A 17,696-nucleotide genomic window follows, 5' to 3' on the forward strand; every position below is an offset into this window, starting at 1 on the left:
CCAGCGTGGAGGCCTCCCAGCCGGGCAAGAGCCCCGGTCACATGATACACTATATACCTTTCAATTTATACATTTTGCTCTTTTTAATTATATACATAAAATTATAATTTATGTCTTATGATAAGGCACTCAGATCATTGCTTTACTTGCACAATAAATCTATTATGACTTTGGTTTAAGTAAAGGTTAAGGCTTCTATAATTAACAACAATATTTTTTCCAAGATACATGTGGTAAGTTGAATATTTCAAAAAAATAATTTTTGTAAGTTATACTATGCTGACATTTTCTTCTCATCATCGATTAGTAAACACTGTACTCAAGTTTTGGATAGTATGCATATATGATTTATTATCGGTGAAATGTAGACAGTTAATTTATCTCCATACTATCCTCATATGAGGCCTCATTGTTCTTTACATCTGATCAATTTGCTTTGAAATTTTTCCTTTTTGTTTTTTTTAGCTCTAGCCTATCCCCTTTATTCACTCTGTTTTGCTTCCAGTTTATTTCTTTGTTAGATTGTCATTATGTTTTATATCACATTTGTGTTGTCATTTGGATTCTATAAATATCTTAAAACTAGATTTCAGGTATTGTTTAATACAACATATTTTGTTTTATCCATCTTGTATTTTTTTCCTTTGTTTATAAGAGTGTATTGTATTTCAATATTCCAGTGATGATTTGAAGTCTACAGTCACCTCATTAGGTAATTAAGTTGTAAGATTTTTGAGATCCCAACAACCCCCCAACTGTGCTGTGTACTGACACTCTGTTAATGCAGGCAGGAACTGGTTGTTCACTGCTGGTGTGACTGCAAGTTCGTAGGCTTCCTGCGTAATGCATCTGTCACTTGCTGGTTGGTGAAGGGAACATTTAAAACCGGAAAACAACCTGGCCATGTGTCTTATCGCATGCGCAGAAAGACTATCTGTGCTTTTGAATAGGGAGTGAATACAGGACGACGTCATCATCACTTCTTGAAAGCAGTGCATGTTTGAGTGACAGCTCCTGTGTGAATTAATGCTTTCAGAATGTTCCTGTCTTCAAAACAATAAAGCTGATTTTTTTTGGGAACCTGGACTCACAAAGTGTATTTGTCCTTTTGGAATATACTGTATTTGTTCTTGTTTCTGGAATTCATTGTTTAAACATTTAATTTTCTTTGTGAACTATTTTGCATACTAAATATACATTATATATATTATATATATAAACATATTTGTAGCTGGAGATCCACAAAGGGAGAAAATGAATCATATATCATAAAGTAGTTTTTATTCCTGAGCTTTCAGCTCCTGCCAGGAGCCGTCATCAGAGGATAAAGATTAGACATACAAGAATCAAAGGCAATATATAGCAAAATAAGGCTAGGTTGAGTGTTGGGGGGGGGGGCAGGTAATGAGGTGGGGTTGGGAGGAGGATTGGTTGTAAATTTTTATTTATTATGAGGATGTTCTTCTTAAGTTTGCATATGCTGGGTTTATGTTCAAATGTCTGTTAATGGCGTATATACATACATATATATATATATATATATATATATATATATATATATATATATATATATATATATATATATATATATACACAAAATATATACATATATTTTTTCTTCTTTATGATCCTTTTTCATCATTTGATACTATGAGCTGTCTTGTTTTATGTCTGACCTTATCCATTTAGTAGTTTAGTGATTTAGAATCAATACCTGACCTACCATTACAATACAACTCAAGTTCTCAAATTTAATAATAGGTCAGAGATAAAAATATTGGGATATTTTCATGTTACAACAGTAAATTCATTCTGGACGAACTGAATGCACAAATGTAGAAATTCAAGCTTTTAAAATTTAAACAAATGTGAATTGAATCATGTGATTACTGCAATGAAAATGTACAAATGTACATTAGCACTTTTATAATGGCATATGCTTTAAAACACTTGAAAAATTGTAGTGAAGTGTCAAAGTAGCTATGTATCTTAAACAGGTTATTCATAAATATGTTCATTTTTCAGCAAGCATAATCAAGCATGTGTGGTGCCATACTTACCACTGCTTTCTCAAAGTTCCACAAACTTTATCCAAACTCTGCACAGGTGGTCGCATGGTCATATCTGAATAGGTTTGTTGTCTCTACTATCCAAAAAACGTCTGTGTTGTATTACTGAAAACAGAATCGTATCACACAAATTTTAGCTTCCCTTCACTGACTTTCTGTTCAATACAGGATCGAGTTTAAAACTTTATTGTTTGTTTGAAGACCCTGAATGGTTTAACCCTCTTTAATCTTACTGACCTCTTACACCCCTTAATCTCCTTCATGGTCACTGAGGTCCTCTGACCAGAAGTTATTGTTTGTGCCAAGATCCAGACTTAATCATAGAGGGGACCGTGCTTTTGCAGTTGCTGCTCCTAAACTTTGGAACCATCTACCTTTTTATATTAGGTCAGCACCAACTTTTAAATCCAGCCTGAAAGTCTATCTTCTTGCCTTAACTTTTAAAATTTTAACTAATTTCATTATTTTGGTTATTTATTTATTCATTGTATATACAGTATGTATTGATGTATTTATGGAACTTGTATGGTTTAGCCAAGTTCTGTTGTTTTAAGTGTGCCTTATAAATAAAATTGATTTGACTTGATTTAAACTGGCCAGGAGTGAATGTTTTAGCATCAGGGTTCTCTCCAATGTATTGGTGTTCGATCTGTAGTTGGTTTCTGCTTTAAGCTTAATGCTGGTAAAAGGGGGTTTGGCTTCTCACAATTTACTGCATATTGATCAAAATTCTACACATTTTCTTTAGGCATTATATTTTTCTATAAAGCATAAATAATTTATTGGTTACTTTCTAATACATAACAGCTATAATAACCATTTGCCTAGGCATATTAAAATATTCCAGTTTGTTTACTAAAAGTTTTGTGTAATAGAAGCAATCGAACAAGCACTGAAAAATTCATCAGGCAAGAGCTCAATATAAAGTGTTTTTCTGGTTGAGCCACAACACAATGCAAATTAGTCTAGCACTTTGATTGGTTTTGTCAATAATGCTGTCTTTAAAATGATATAGAGATGAGACTTTCTGACTATTAGATTCAGGCAGTTGCTTAAACAGACCACTTTATTTACACCAATTTATTTATACTGAAGGTTGAAGGTGAGGTGCTGCCTCAAGAAGTGATGTTTTAAGTATCTTGGGATGTTGTTAATGAGTGAGTGGCAGTTGGATCAGAGCAGTGTCCAGATTCATGATTATGTTGCACCGGTAAGTCTTAGTGAAGGAAAATAGTGAGAAAGTGGAGCCGAAAGGCAAAGTTGTCAAATTACCAGTTGATCTATGTCCCTGTCCTCACCTATGGTCACAAGCTTTGAGTAGTGACCAAAATTACTAGATCACAGATGCAAGTGGCAGAAATTAGCTTCCTTTGCAGGGCGTCTGGGCTCAGCATTAGAGACAGGGTGAGAAGCCAAAACATCGAGGAGGAGGTTAAAGTAAAAAGTTGAAAGGAGCCAGATGAGGTGATTCGGGTAGCTGATTAGGATGCCTCTTGGATGCCTTCCTTGACAGGTGTTTTGGCATGTCGAAATGGGAAAAGACCTCAGGCAGAAACAGAACACACTGGAAAGATTACACCACTTAACTCATCTAAGAACACCACAGCTGGAGAAGGTAGGGAGGAAAAGGGATGTCTGAGCATCTTTGCTTAGACTGCTACCCCCATGACCCAGACCCAGATAAGAGGCAGACAATGGATGAATGGATGGATTGATGGTCAGTTCAAGAGAAGCTTTTTTTTATTAACTCCTTTTGTTTTTTCTGCTCAAGAAAATGTGATCTTGGCACTTGAATCAGACATGTCACAATGGTATTTCCTTCTCTTTTTGTATTTAGCAGCCTGACTCCAATTGGCTACTGATAAGAAAAGTTTTTGACAACAGCCTGGAAATCCCACCCTTGAAGGATGATGTTGTCAATCACCACCTTCCCACTCAGTCCCATAATGAAAAAAGCTCCAAACGGCACGCATAAGGCAGATACTTGTACAATATACTTACATGTCAGTGCCACACTACAACTCCTAGTAATAGACTTGGATTCGTTTAACTCTGCATCATTAACACTAGAATCCCTGAAGCCTATGAAAAAACTAGTGATCCCAGGCTACCTTAAATTCCCCCGCACCTCTCCATTGGCGTCTTTTGTTTTGCAAATGTGTTGATCAGTACAAGCAGCAAGCAGCCTGCTATCCCATCCTCCACCAACGCAGTTTTAGTTGTACACCAAGTTCTCCCAGATCAAGTCTGTTTATCAGGGTATGAGGTGACTTGAATTGCATAGGGTAAATAATATATTATTATTTGGAACAAATACATTTCTGTGTTCCGTGTCTACAACAATATGCGTAAATGTAGGATGACAGGAAATGTGAGACAAGAAATGTTGAACACATAACTAGAACTGAAATTTTTTTCATGTTCTACTAATAATTAGTAGTCAAAATGCTGACGTGAAGTGTTTAGTGTTTAAAGACAGAAGTCCAAATATCAAATAAACACTTTCACAAAAGACACAGATATAACAAAACAAGTGTGCTTTTTTCCAAGAATTTAACCAAAGTAAAAGAAATTGGAATAAGGTACAACACACACACACCTGTATATATGTCTGCTTGGCTGGTGTAGAGGTAAGAACTGCAGTCTCCAAGTAGAGGGATGACAGGTTTGATTCCAGGTTTTTCATGCATTGAACTGTTTTGAGTAGTGAGCGGCCATTATTATTACTATTATAAAATAAAACCATACATTTATTTCAGTCTGTAACAGCTGGAATAAATTTATGGTACTTGTAAAAGTTAGCCTTTTGTTTCATTATTCTTTTTATTCTCTCAGTCACATTCACGCTCTCCCCAATCTGACACTGTCAGTTTTTAAATAAAGACATGCTATAACAGAGGAGAACTCAGATGAGGATGAGGGTTCTACATCAGAGAAAGAGAACAGAAGCCCTCCCCCAGGGATAAAGGCAAAAGATAGCACCGTTTGGATGCAGAAGGAGGTCGGGCGTCATCCTGCCAGTGAATCTGCCCCATGCATGTCCTTTAATGAAACAGCAGGGCTTACACAGCTTGCCAAGGTATCATGCAAAGTCCTGTTTGCGATTGTCTTTATATAAAAAACATTTATATATTACTTATATAAAAGCCAGATCGAATATTATTTACCTACCAGTAATGGCGCACTGCACGATAATGTGCAGTGAATACACTTTACTTTCTTTCTCTGTACATTTAGTATTTGCTTGCTCAGAGGTTGATGCACTTGCGGCTTCCTGAGCAGCTCTTCTTTTCTCCACCGTAGTGACCTGCTTCTTCCCTTCTTTTACTGGCATCTTTTCATGTTAAAAGTGATTAAGTCAGTTTTTGTGTTGTAGTTACTTAGTACGTTTTCCTTAATTTTTCACTGTAGCTATCACTTAAGTCTTCAACCTGCCTCAAGAATGATTTAAGAAATAAAGAGGTAGGGGAAGTGACGGCAAAAGTGGTAGGGATGAGAATGGCGCCCGCATACATGCGCCGCACAGCCGCCCTGCTGCCAAGAGTTGATTCTACAATAAAATAAAATAAAAATAAAAAGAGAAATAATTTCAAAACAATTCGCTTTTAATATAAAGCTGTAGTGCAGAGTTTCAGCATAGTATATATGTACCAAATTTCACATTACAGGTTATTTTTTGACCTTGACTTTCCTTGGTTGACCTTTGACCTTGGAGGTCAATCATCACCCTGAAAGCGGATAGTAGAGGTCACGTAGTATATGTGCACCAAATTTCAGGTCAATAGGTCAAACAGTTTGTGAGCTGCAGGTGATTTAAAATCCTGGACAGACTGTACTTTATCAGCATGCCCATGTCGATCAAACACAGGAAGCTCTGCACTCTAGTTGTGACTTTATGCTGTAGGAAGATAAGTAAATAAATATAGGTAAACAACATCCAATGTGGTTTTTATATAAATAACATATACAGTGGAACCTCGGTTCACGACCAATTTCCCCCATAGGATTGTATGTAAACACAATTAATCCATTCCAGACCGTACGAACTGTATGTAAATATATATTTTTTTAAAGATTTTTAAGCACAAATATAGTTAATTACACCATAGACAGTACATCGTAATAGTAAACTAAATGTAAAAACATTGAAGGGAAACTGGCTTGTTCATATACCGAGTGTGTGGTCATGAACTGATGCAAAAGTTTGGTGAACTTTTTGGTCGTAAACCGATTTGTACGTGTACCGAGACGTTCGTGAACCGAGGTTCCACTGTACAAGTTTTTCATATAAAGACCATCACAAAATATAATCACAAGCAGAACTTTGCACAATACCTTGGCAAGCTCTGTAAGCCCACCTGTTTTGTTGAAGGACCCATGTGGGGCAGAGTGACTGTCAGGATGTTATCTGATTTCTTGCTGAATCCAAACGGTGCCATCTTTTGCCTTTACGCCTGGTGCAGCTGCGGTGTTCTTATGTGTGAGTGGACGTTTCTTGTGGGGAGAGTTCACTTCTCTTATAGCACATTTTTATTTGAAAACAGCAGTGTCACATCAAGGGGAGCATGAACTTGACTGAAAGAATAAAACAGAATTAAAAAAAAATACTAATCTTTACAAGCACCATAAATTTACACCAGTTGTTACAGACTCAAATCAAATGTATGTTTTTACTGTACAATAGTAACAATAAGATCAGCTCACTACTCAAAGCAGTAATTCTGGGAAGCGCCCGAAATCAATCCCGTGATCTCTTGATTATGAGTCAGCAGTTCTTACCACTGCACCGCCCAAGCAGTCATGTCAGTGTTGTACCCTAACCCGATTTCTTTTTCTTCGGTTATAGTCTTGAATAAAAGTGCACTTGTCTTGTTAAACGTGTACCTTTTGTGAAAGTGTTTATTTGACATTTGGACTTCAGTCTTCATACATTATACACTTCATGTCAAAATTTTGTCATTAGTACTATAACATGTAGAGAAAAGCCAAGCAAAATGACACCTTTTATTGGCTAACTAGAAAGATTACAATATGCAAGCTTCGAGGCAACTCAGGCCCCTTCTTCAGGCAAGATGTAATCATCATGTTTACATCTTGCCTGAAGAAGGGGCCTGAGTTGCCTCGAAAGCTTGCATATTGTAATCTTTCTAGTTAGCCAATAAAAGGTGTCATTTTGCTTGGCTTTCTCTACATTCATAATGGCTAACACGGTACAACACCCTAGTACTATAACATGAAAAAGTTTCTATTTTAGGTATTTGTTCAACATTTCTTGCATTTCCTGTCATCCTACATTTGCATAGACCGTTGTAGACACGGAACACACATGAAATGCATGTGTTCCAAATAATGATATATTATTTACCCTATACAACTCCAGGCACCTCACACCCAAATAAACAAGATTTGAGCTGGTAGAACTTTTTGCTTGAGTTGAGCTGTGGCGGAATGGGATGGGGATGGGATAGCGGGCTGCTTGTGCTGATTGACACATTTACAAAACAGAAGACGCTATTGGAGAGGTGTGAAGGAATTTAAGGTGGCCTGGAATTACAAGCTTTTTCGTAGGCTTCAGCGATGCTAGTGTTAACAATAGAGGACTGAAGAAAGTCCTTTGAAGCTGCTCCATTGGACATCCATTACTTTTGCCTAGATAATGATTACAGCTGTTTGGTTCCCCTTTTCACTATAAAATAAGTTGTAGAGTAAGATTCCTGCAAAAAGTATTTTTCTAACTTGTCTGTCCTTTTCCTCTCACTTGCCTGAATAAGTGGCTACTTTTCCTAGCCAGGAAGAGGACTGTCCTCTTCTTCATTCCAGCTTAGAGCTTAATTAGGTGTTGTTTGGGGAGGAGGCAGAGGTGTTTAAAACACATATTGTGTGCTTTTAAAACACACCTGAGATTCATTTAAGGGCTCATCCCTGTCAACAGTTCTGGGGTCTAAGCTTGTTCTTCAGAATCATGTGTATGGGGATGTGTGTAGGGGGATGTGTGTGTGGTGGGGTGGGTTACTGTGTCACAGCACCTTGTAGGTGGGCTGTTTTCCCTGTAACCCCTTGCCTCAAATATTCTTTTACAGGACCAGATATCATTGGCTGATTATTAACTTCCTTATCTTGCCAACAGGAGAGCTTCCTCTTACAAAACAGCTACTTCCAGCCAATATTTTGAAGACATGTCTGAACTTTAATATCCACATTATAAATAAGTCTACTGCCCTCATGTGGTAGCTGTATATAGCCAACTACCATGTAAGACCCTGTGAGCAGTAAATGAGTGAAACAATTTTAGTGAATTAGCTAATTATAATTGTTTTTACACTGTGGCTTAATTAAATTCACATTTGTTCTACATCTTTATTTTGCATATCATACAGTAATATGAAGTTAACTTACAATTTAACATAAATGAGTAATCATTTTAAGATTTGTGCTCAGATCTCTTCTTATGGCAGTGTCTCTTGTTTAGGAAAATATCTCATGGGAATAAAGCATCTTGTATATAAAGCATTTTTTCATTATACGCTCCCTTACATGCTTGATAATGAGCTCTGGAGAAATGAATTACTTTCCTATTGCATGGATGATGTTGAATCTTCTCTCTTTAGTTGCCGCATCTATGCAAAAAAAGTGCAAAATTCAAGGTCCATTTCAATTGAATGGATTGCATAAAAAAGGCGATATTATTTTGGGGGGTATTTTTGAAATAAGTTTTCAAACAATTTTACCTGAACTGGACTTCACTTACAAGCCTGAACAATGGAGGTGCAACAGGTAAGTTCATTTTGAAATTAATATTGATGAAAAGTGTAGTAGAAAAATTAGATATAAGGCAGTTGAAAAGAACTCATATCTCAGATGTAACCTATGTTGTATGCATCATCCTCATTTATTGTAAAGCCATCTTCAGATAAAAATAAAAAATTGTTGATACATACATGTAATTTCCAGAACATTTACCTGTACTTAGGTAACACCAAAGATTTCAATTTCTTTAAAGATTTGTGATGTATGCTATGCAATATACAGGTACTATATTTTATGTATGTTTGACTCTGTATGTTTGAATTTCCAGTATTTATTTTCTTTAATGACTTTATAGCTCATTTCATATGTTAAAGGTTAGAAGTGTCACTCTTTCAAAGAGTGCAGGCAATGGTCTTTGCAATTGAGGAAATAAACAATGATGAAGCACTTTTGCCCAACATTACTCTGGGCTACCGACTGTATGATAATTGTGTTAACCTGCCTGTAGCACTTGGTGGTGCGTCTGCTTTAATCAACGGCCTGGAGGAAGAATTTATTGAATCTGACTGCACAGGAATTACCCCAGTGCTAGCAATTGTTGGAGATCCCACATCAACACATTCAATGGCTATATCTAAACTACTAAGCCCTTTTCAAATTCCTCTGGTAAATATACAGTATATGTTACAGTTTATTTTTTTCTAAGAATACTGTTAACTGAAATTTTTGTATTTTCTTTATCTGTTATCAAATGACCACATCATTCTTTAGCCACAACTTGCATTACCATGGCTTTGGTTACAGTTAAAGTCAATCATATCAGTGGAACTCTAAATGAAAAAAGTAATAAATGTAATTTTTCTTAAATACATCTTTGTCGTTTAAAAAAAAAAATATCAGCAATGGCTGCATATTGTATCACCAATACAATGTTTTTAAAAATAAAGATATTAATTAGCCTTGAATTTATATATTTAGTTGCATTTTGCATTAATTACTATTTAACATGTTATAAGTGTAGTAGTACACATTACAAAAACATGTGATAAATTTATATTTTCACTTGTGTCTTTAAAAGAGTTTTGCAGTATATGCTTTATACTGTTAATGATGTTTCCACTGTTATATAACATTCATAAGTAATAGTTTAAGTGTAATTATTCCAGTACTTCACATTTTGTCTTTATTGTAGGTAAGCTATTATGCCACATGTTCCTGTTTGAGCAATAAACAAGAATACTCATCTTTCTTTAGGACGGTCCCAAGTGATAACTTTCAGGTTAAAGCCATTATACAAATTATCAAACATTACGGATGGACTTGGGTTGGCGCCATAGCAAGTGATGACGACTATGGTCAATATGCCATGAGGAACTTCAGTGAGGAATTCAAGGTTTTTGGATGCCTCTCTTTCCTGGAAACACTTCCTAAACTTAATGAAAAGGACAAAATCTTTCAGATTGTTAACTCCATTAAACAGTCAAGTGCAAAGGTTGTTGTTATATTTGCACCTGAAGTAGAACTGATGCCTTTGGTTCAAGAAATCGTTCACCAGAATATTACTAGCATACAGTGGATTGCTAGTGAAGCATGGAGTACCTCCACTGTGTTAGCCAGCAAGGAAAACTTTATTTCATTTGGAGGAACAATAGGTGTGGCAGTTCGCAGGGGTTTAATCCCTGGTCTGCAAAATTTTCTTCTTCAGGTTCAACCTGATTTTGATCCTGACAACAATTTATCAGTCCAGTTCTGGGAAGCATTGTTTGACTGCCAATTTCAAGAAAATAAAATGATACAGAATTCAACTATAGCTCCAGCAATGAAAAAATGTACAGGGGAAGAGGAGATCATTAGCCTGAAAACAGCATACAGTGATGTATCAGAATTACGTGTATCTTATAATGTTTATAAGGCAGTTTATGCCCTTGCTCATGCTCTTCACAACTTAATGTCCTGTAAAAATGGAAAAGGGCCCTTTGAAGGCAGAACATGTGCGGACATTGCAAATGTGCAGCCATGGCAGGTACTGTAATAATCACTGGAGTCACTGTGATAATGTTTAACGTTGTCAAGGTGTAAAACACATGAACATGGTTGATCTAATAAGACATGTTGTGTAAGTGAAATTTATGTTTGCTTTATAAAATGATTACAACAGTTTGTTATGTGTTTTAACTTTTAAGAAAGAAACGTAGAGCAGCGTATTACAGAGCAAACGTCACCAACGATAATTGCAATCTGAACTCATTAAACTCAACTGAAATCATTAAAAATTAAAGTATGATGTTAAATAATGAAGCCACATTGAGTGATTTAGCTCCATAACAAAGTCTTGTGCAGGGATTCGATTAATGCTTTAATATATATCCTCCTTATACTCTCACAAATTTCCTGAACATTGAAAATCTTTCAACACATGCAAGTTAAATCTCTGTCTTTCTCCATTTTCTACTATGATTGACTGCAATTATCCAGAAGAGAATACATCAATCTCTAGAAACAAATGGATGCAAGTCTGTGGTACTTTGAAATTTTTAACTCCAACAGCATCCTAGAATAAGGTTTTAGTGGTTAATACATTAGTGTCTCTCAGTGTGTGTTTTCTTAACTAGCTCGAATAGTGTCTGTGTATATATTTTTTGCAACCTTTATAATCTTAATAATAATTCTAGCATTTTTCTCTAAAGCTTTTGCATTACCTGAGGGAAGTCAGCTTTACAACCCATTTGGGTGAAAAAGTGGCTTTTGATGAAAATGGGGATGCAATCGCAATTTATGACATAATAAATTGGCAGCGAGCAAATGATGGAAGTGTCAGAATTGCAGACATTGGTATTTTTGATCAATCAGCAGAAGTAGGAAAAGAGGTTTCTTTAAATGAAGATGCCATATTTTGGAATTCGGATACTGGCAAGGTAAGTAAAATCAAGCTTAAGTTTCATTTCTTTTTTTTTAATTTCAGCATATAGCATATACTGTACACATTATATTACTTTGTGATTTCAGACTACTTCTTTTCATTGTATGCTTTATTTTTAACTTCACTTTATTCTTAACAATATTAAAAGTAATTATATTGTATATGTGGTATTATAGGGCGGCACGGTGGTGCAGTGGGTATTGCTGCTGCCTCACAGTTAGGAGACCTGGGTTCACTTCCCGGGTCCTCCCTGCGTGGAGTTTGCATGTTCTCCCCGTGTCTACATGGGTTTCCTCCGGGCGCTCCGGTTTCCTCCCACAGTCCAAAGACATGCAGGTTAGCTGCATTGGCAATACTAAATTGACCCTAGTGTGTGCTTGGTGTGTGTGTGTGTGCGCGCCCTGCGGTGGGCTGGCGCCCTGCCCGGGGTTTGTTTCCTGCCTTGTGCGCTGGGATTGGATGGATGGATGAATGGTATTATAGGCTATAATAAAAAAAAAATGGAATTGAAACATAGAGAAACTACACAGTATTCGCAGTTTGCCCTATTGTGAAGGCCTATTTATTCTTTTGCTCACAACAGACAAATATGAAATAATGGCACAACTAAATAAACTTTCCCATTGTTTGGGCTCTGTGGGGACACCTGCTAAGCAACAACTATGTACCAATGCAAGTCAAAGCGTTCCTCATCTTGTCCACTTCTGATTAATGTGGGACAGTTGCCTTCACAGTACCTTCCATATCTACAGTTGGCCAATTCTTTAAAGTCTCCTCTCAAGCACACAATCTCTCCTTTGACAAACCAGACACTTCCACCTTTCCCAGTTTGTGATTCTCCTGCTTAAACTGCCAAAGGGGATTTCCCGACTCCTGCAAAGAACCTTTCTGTAGAAAAAAATTGCTTTTTCTGAAAAGTTTAGTCACTTCAGGTAGCTGGCACCCCCTTGTCCTATCCCATAGTAATAAGGCAAGAGCAGTTTATCTTATTTGTTCTTGCTTTAGATATACATGGATATATATCAATGTACACAGTGCAAATCATATTATACATTGCTATTTTATAATGTGTCATTCATTTCTTTGTGAATAAAATTGTAAGTGTTAATATTTAAAGGTATAATTTTCATTTCAGGCTCCAGAGTCTGTTTGCAGTAAGAACTGTGAATCTGGTACAAGAAAAGCCAGCAAAAAAGGACAACCTGTATGCTGTTTTGATTGTGTACCCTGTGCAGATGGGGAAATTAGCAACCAAACTGGTAGGTATTCTTTAATATACAAAACTATATATTTATATTAATCATGGATGATAATAGAGGAAAGTCATGGGGTACAAGTGTCTAATGCAGATTCCTCACTCCTCCAGAGTCAAGAGTTCAAATCCCAGCCCACTCAAAATCCGTGATAGGTTTAATTTCTTGACCATATCAGCATGCATTTTTTCCTTTCATTTTACTTTTCTCACACTTCACAAAAAATTTACATGACAGAATAGCTGGCTTGTGCACAATTGGGCTCTGCCATTGACTAGCATCCCATCCAGTGTTGGTCGAGTGGTCCGTGATACTGTGGCATTGCCATGTTTCAGTACACTGCAGCTCTAAACTGGAATGAGCAACTCCATAGATGGGTGAATGTGTGGATAAATACTAAAATAAATGGAATATCCAATCATTGGTAGAAGGTATTTCTTCCTTTAATTACTACAGACCAAACTTTTTGAATATAATTTATGGTAGCCACCAGTGCAGTTGGGTTAGAAATTAATGTTGTGTATACAGTGTGGCATGCAAAGTGTTGTGCACATGCTTTGCTAAAACAACAATAATAATTCTTTATATGTATATAGCATTTTCCTTTTCACTCAAAGCGCTTCAGCAATGGCATGTATTGAACAATGAAACGTTTGGCATTACAAAACTAATTTTAGCCAAATAGTTAGATTTATTAAAAAAATACCTTATTGATATCTTTTATATTACTCCTGCAGCAGAAATTACATTAGCATTTGTGTCATGGGAAGGCAACAGTGTCTTTTTCCTTTTCAAGTCTTTCTGTTTGGTTTTGGATGTTTGTACTTCCTCTGTAGATTCTTCTCTTTTTGTTTTTTTGTTTTCTTGCACTTTGTATTACCAATGGGGCATCCAGGTAAAATTAAATACATTTACAAGAGTAGAGCTTAACTATACTCAAATGAAGTCACAAAATCCTCCAGAGAAGAGACCCTGGTTCCATCTGGAAGCCCAGCATGTAGTTGTGCTGCTAATGATCCTACATAGTTTTTAATTAGCTCTATAACTATTACTAGCAAAGCATATTAATTTTAAATGCTGGTGTGTGTTTATTTATGAAATGTTTTCTGGTGCATCAATAGAGTCAACTCACTTTCCTAATATGTAATATTAGTATGTGGTTTGAAAAATAAAGAGGTTTGGAGTGCTACTGTGACAAGTTCTTAAGTAGACATTATGATATCACTAGCTGTGCTTGGGTGGAAATCCAAGTAATCAATGATCTCAGCATTAATGTTTGCAGTGCACTATCTATTGGAATGTATTTTGTAATTTTGGTACATTTTATTACTAAAATGTTTGTGATGTTCCATCTTTTGGAATGACAGAGATGTAGCAACCAGACAGACATGCAGACAAACACAGCGACACTTATCCTTTAATTAAGGTGGACAGTGTATCATGGCTATTGTTTCATTTAGTTTAAGTATTTCTGCATTGCCAACATAAGTAATAAATGCCCACCTTATATTTTCTACTTGTCTTCCCTCTCTACCTGCAATTCTTTCAATCTCATGGCTTGGTTTTTGTTCTGATAAATGTTATCTAGTCTGGGATCATATATAGATAGGTGTGTGTCTTTCCTAATTGGTTGCACTCCAAACAAGGTTTAGAAACATCTCAGTTATGATCAATAGAATGGGATGTACCTGAGCCAAATTTTGATTATCATAGCAAAGGGTCTAAGATGTCAATGTGATGTTTCATTTTTATATTTTTAATAAATGTTGGTTTGTTGATTGTTGAAGTGGAAATAAAATTATTTTAAATGATTTGACTCCAAGGTTGGCACATAGCAAAATGTGTAGAATTCTTACACCTCATTTTTAACTTTTGTAGATTCCATAATCTGCCTTAAATGCCCAGATGACTTCTGGTCAAATGAAGAGAAGGATCAATGTATTTTGAAAGAAGTTGAATTCCTGTCATTTGAAGATGCTATGGGGATCACCTTAACAACAACGGCATTAGTGGGTGCTGGCCTTTCAATTTGTGTGTTAGCCATTTTTATAAAGTACAAAAACACACCTGTTGTAAAAGCAAATAATTCAGAACTGAGCTTTCTTCTGCTGGTGTCATTAACTTTTTGTTTCTTTTGTGCATTGACTTTCATTGGACAACCATCCACTTTAACCTGTATTCTAAGGCATGTTGTTTTTGGAATCAGCTTTGTTCTTTGTGTTTCCTGCATTCTTGTAAAAACAGTTGTCGTGATAGTAGCATTTAGAGCTAATATGCCAGGAAATAATATGATGAAATGGTTTGGCGCTGCTCAGCAGAGAGGCACCATATTCTTTTTCACTTCAGTTCAATCTATGATTTGTACTATATGGCTGAGTGTGGCAGCTCCTGTACCAGCCAAAAATAACAAATATCAGAATTCTAAAATTATACTGGAATGCGAAGTTGGGTCTGTAACTGGATTTAGTTTTCTACTCGGGTACATTGGCCTCTTAGCAAGTGCATGCTTTGTCTTAGCTTTTTTTGCTAGGAATCTGCCAGACACGTTCAATGAAGCCAGATTCATCACTTTTAGTATGCTCATCTTTTGTGCTGTATGGATAACATTTATTCCAGCTTATATCAGCTCTCCTGGGAAACATACCGTCGCCGTAGAGGTTTTTGCAATACTGGCATCAAGTTTTGGACTTCTTTTCTCGATATTTGCACCTAAATGTTACATAATTCTTCTGAAGCCTGAACAAAATACAAAGAAGGTTCTTATGACTAAGGGGAAAATCTAAAAAAAAGGAAAAATGTATATATTTAGGCAAGAGTACAAGATGACATATGAAGTTGTTTTGGTGATCCTTAAATCTGAAAAAACAAAGTAATATATACTTTTATTTTACATAAAGGGAAATGCAAAAGAAAGAATGAGGGATTGAAGCTCCAACTATTCCTTTAATACATCTTTTCATGTTCTAAACCCATTTCATTATACCAGCTGATCACAGTAGCAAGACACACAAGATACTGTATTAACTAATGCTAGATTGTTTACTACAATAGTCTGCTTCTCTGTCTTGAACTTGACACTGACTGTACTTAACCACATGTAAGATGCAGTGGCGTAGCTGGGGGGGGGGCAAGAGGGGACATCTGTCCCCGGGCGCAGCATCTAGGGGGTGCCAAATTTCCCTTCCCCATTGCATTTTGGCAAACAGGAGGGGGCGCAAAATCTTCAGTTGTCCCAGTGCACTGAAAACCCTAGCAACGCCTCTGGTAAGATGTCAGAGCTCACCCATCACTGTACCACTAAAGGTTCTCCTTTAATTAAAGTGTGCCTACCTGCTTGTACAGTTTGTCTTTTTTATGGAAACATAAGTTTTTATTTACACTTTACAACATACAGTCCGCAACAATACCAGTTTACCATATAACAAACACTGCAATTTTCCATTTCCATCTGTAACCAAAACCCTCATCTCTACAAAACTTTGGACCAAACATCCATACTACTCATATATGTTTTGGTTTAAAAATCAATTCTCATAAAATCCTTATTCCCCATTCCTCAGTATCCACAAGCCTTTTTATTTCTTCTTAACAGCTGCAAAATTCCACTTCTGAATATCCCTCTTTTTTTGTCTTTTCAAGCTCCTTTTACAAAATTGTTTTTACTTACTGCACATTAGCGGTCACCATCCTCTTTTTCAGGACACACCTGACATCCCATATGTCCTTCTTTGCCGTAGTCCCTTGAAACTCTGCCATTTCCAGCTAGGCCCCACCATTTCAAAATTAACCATATGACAAAAAAAAAAGCTGAATTATCAATAATCCTTTCACATTCACCTGCACTCCAAAAACACGTTTGACTGTCCACACCTGGACACAGTATGGTCTTGGACAAGTCCTGGTCTGCGTCAAACCTCGCCTAAATATCCTCTCCCACACACATAATCTTCCCCACACCATCATCTTGTTCCAATCATTTAAAGTTAATGGCATATTCAGACTTCTCCAAAACACTCTGTAGTTTTACTTTTGAAGGGATTCCTAGATTTATCAGCCATATCATTATAGTGTTATTGCGTTTTTTTCTCTCCACATTCTGTAAATACATTTACTGATTTTTGTTCACACAGAAGGAGAAACAATACAAAAGATTAGAAAGTTACCTACTATTTTCATTAAACTGATGTCTATTCAATGGTGTATTGTACTTTTAAGCCAAAATAAACTCAATGGAAACTCACAAAAGTACTTGGTTGTGTGTTATCTTGCCTATGAGTCACTGAATGAATATTGGGAATGTTTAATTAATAAGTCATTTTGATCATGTATGCTGTCAGCTTTGCCATATACTGTAGTTTGTTAGAATGTAGTATTTTATTTGTTTATGTCTTAATCAATGACAATGTTATAAGAGACATTCAAATAAGAACACTGGAGCATAACAACAATAACTAATATTGTTGAAGTTCTGTTGGGATTCAATGGAAGGGAATATGTAAAGATTTACTGACAAATGATCCCACATGCAATGAAAATTTAATAATTCTGGTTTAATGAAAATATTTGCTGTTAAATGTGAGAGAGCCTCTGCAGGTGTGGAGATATAAATCAGAATGCATTATGATAAGCTGACATTCTGTCTAACATTAGTTAATAATGTTAACTAATTAGTCAACTGTAGAGCACCCTCACATGCACACACACATT

At 36.1% G+C, this 17,696-nt stretch overlaps 1 protein-coding gene across 1 annotated transcript; it reads left to right on the top strand.

Moving 5' to 3' along the window:
- The first annotated feature begins 9,224 nt into the window (after positions 1-9,224).
- Positions 9,225-16,088, top strand: LOC114645380 (extracellular calcium-sensing receptor-like). Its single transcript, XM_051922525.1, has 5 exons — positions 9,225-9,482; positions 10,009-10,844; positions 11,521-11,731; positions 12,872-12,995; positions 14,868-16,088. The coding sequence occupies exons 1-5, from the start codon at positions 9,225-9,227 to the stop codon at positions 15,770-15,772; spliced, it is 2,334 nt and encodes a 777-aa protein (XP_051778485.1). The 3' UTR covers positions 15,773-16,088.
- Positions 16,089-17,696: the final 1,608 nt, after the last annotated feature.

Source organism: Erpetoichthys calabaricus, chromosome 2 (genome assembly GCF_900747795.2).
Source record: "Erpetoichthys calabaricus chromosome 2, fErpCal1.3, whole genome shotgun sequence".
Lineage (NCBI taxonomy): Eukaryota > Metazoa > Chordata > Cladistia > Polypteriformes > Polypteridae > Erpetoichthys > Erpetoichthys calabaricus.

Coding starts and splice junctions, on each gene's coding strand:
- LOC114645380 (XM_051922525.1), top strand. CDS start 9,225: ATGGTCTTTGCAATTGAGGAAATAAACAATGATGAAGCACTTTTGCCC. Junction 9,483..10,008: donor GCCCTTTTCAAATTCCTCTG/GTAAATATACAG, acceptor TCTTTATTGTAG/GTAAGCTATTATGCCACATG. Junction 10,845..11,520: donor GTGCAGCCATGGCAGGTACT/GTAATAATCACT, acceptor GCATTACCTGAG/GGAAGTCAGCTTTACAACCC.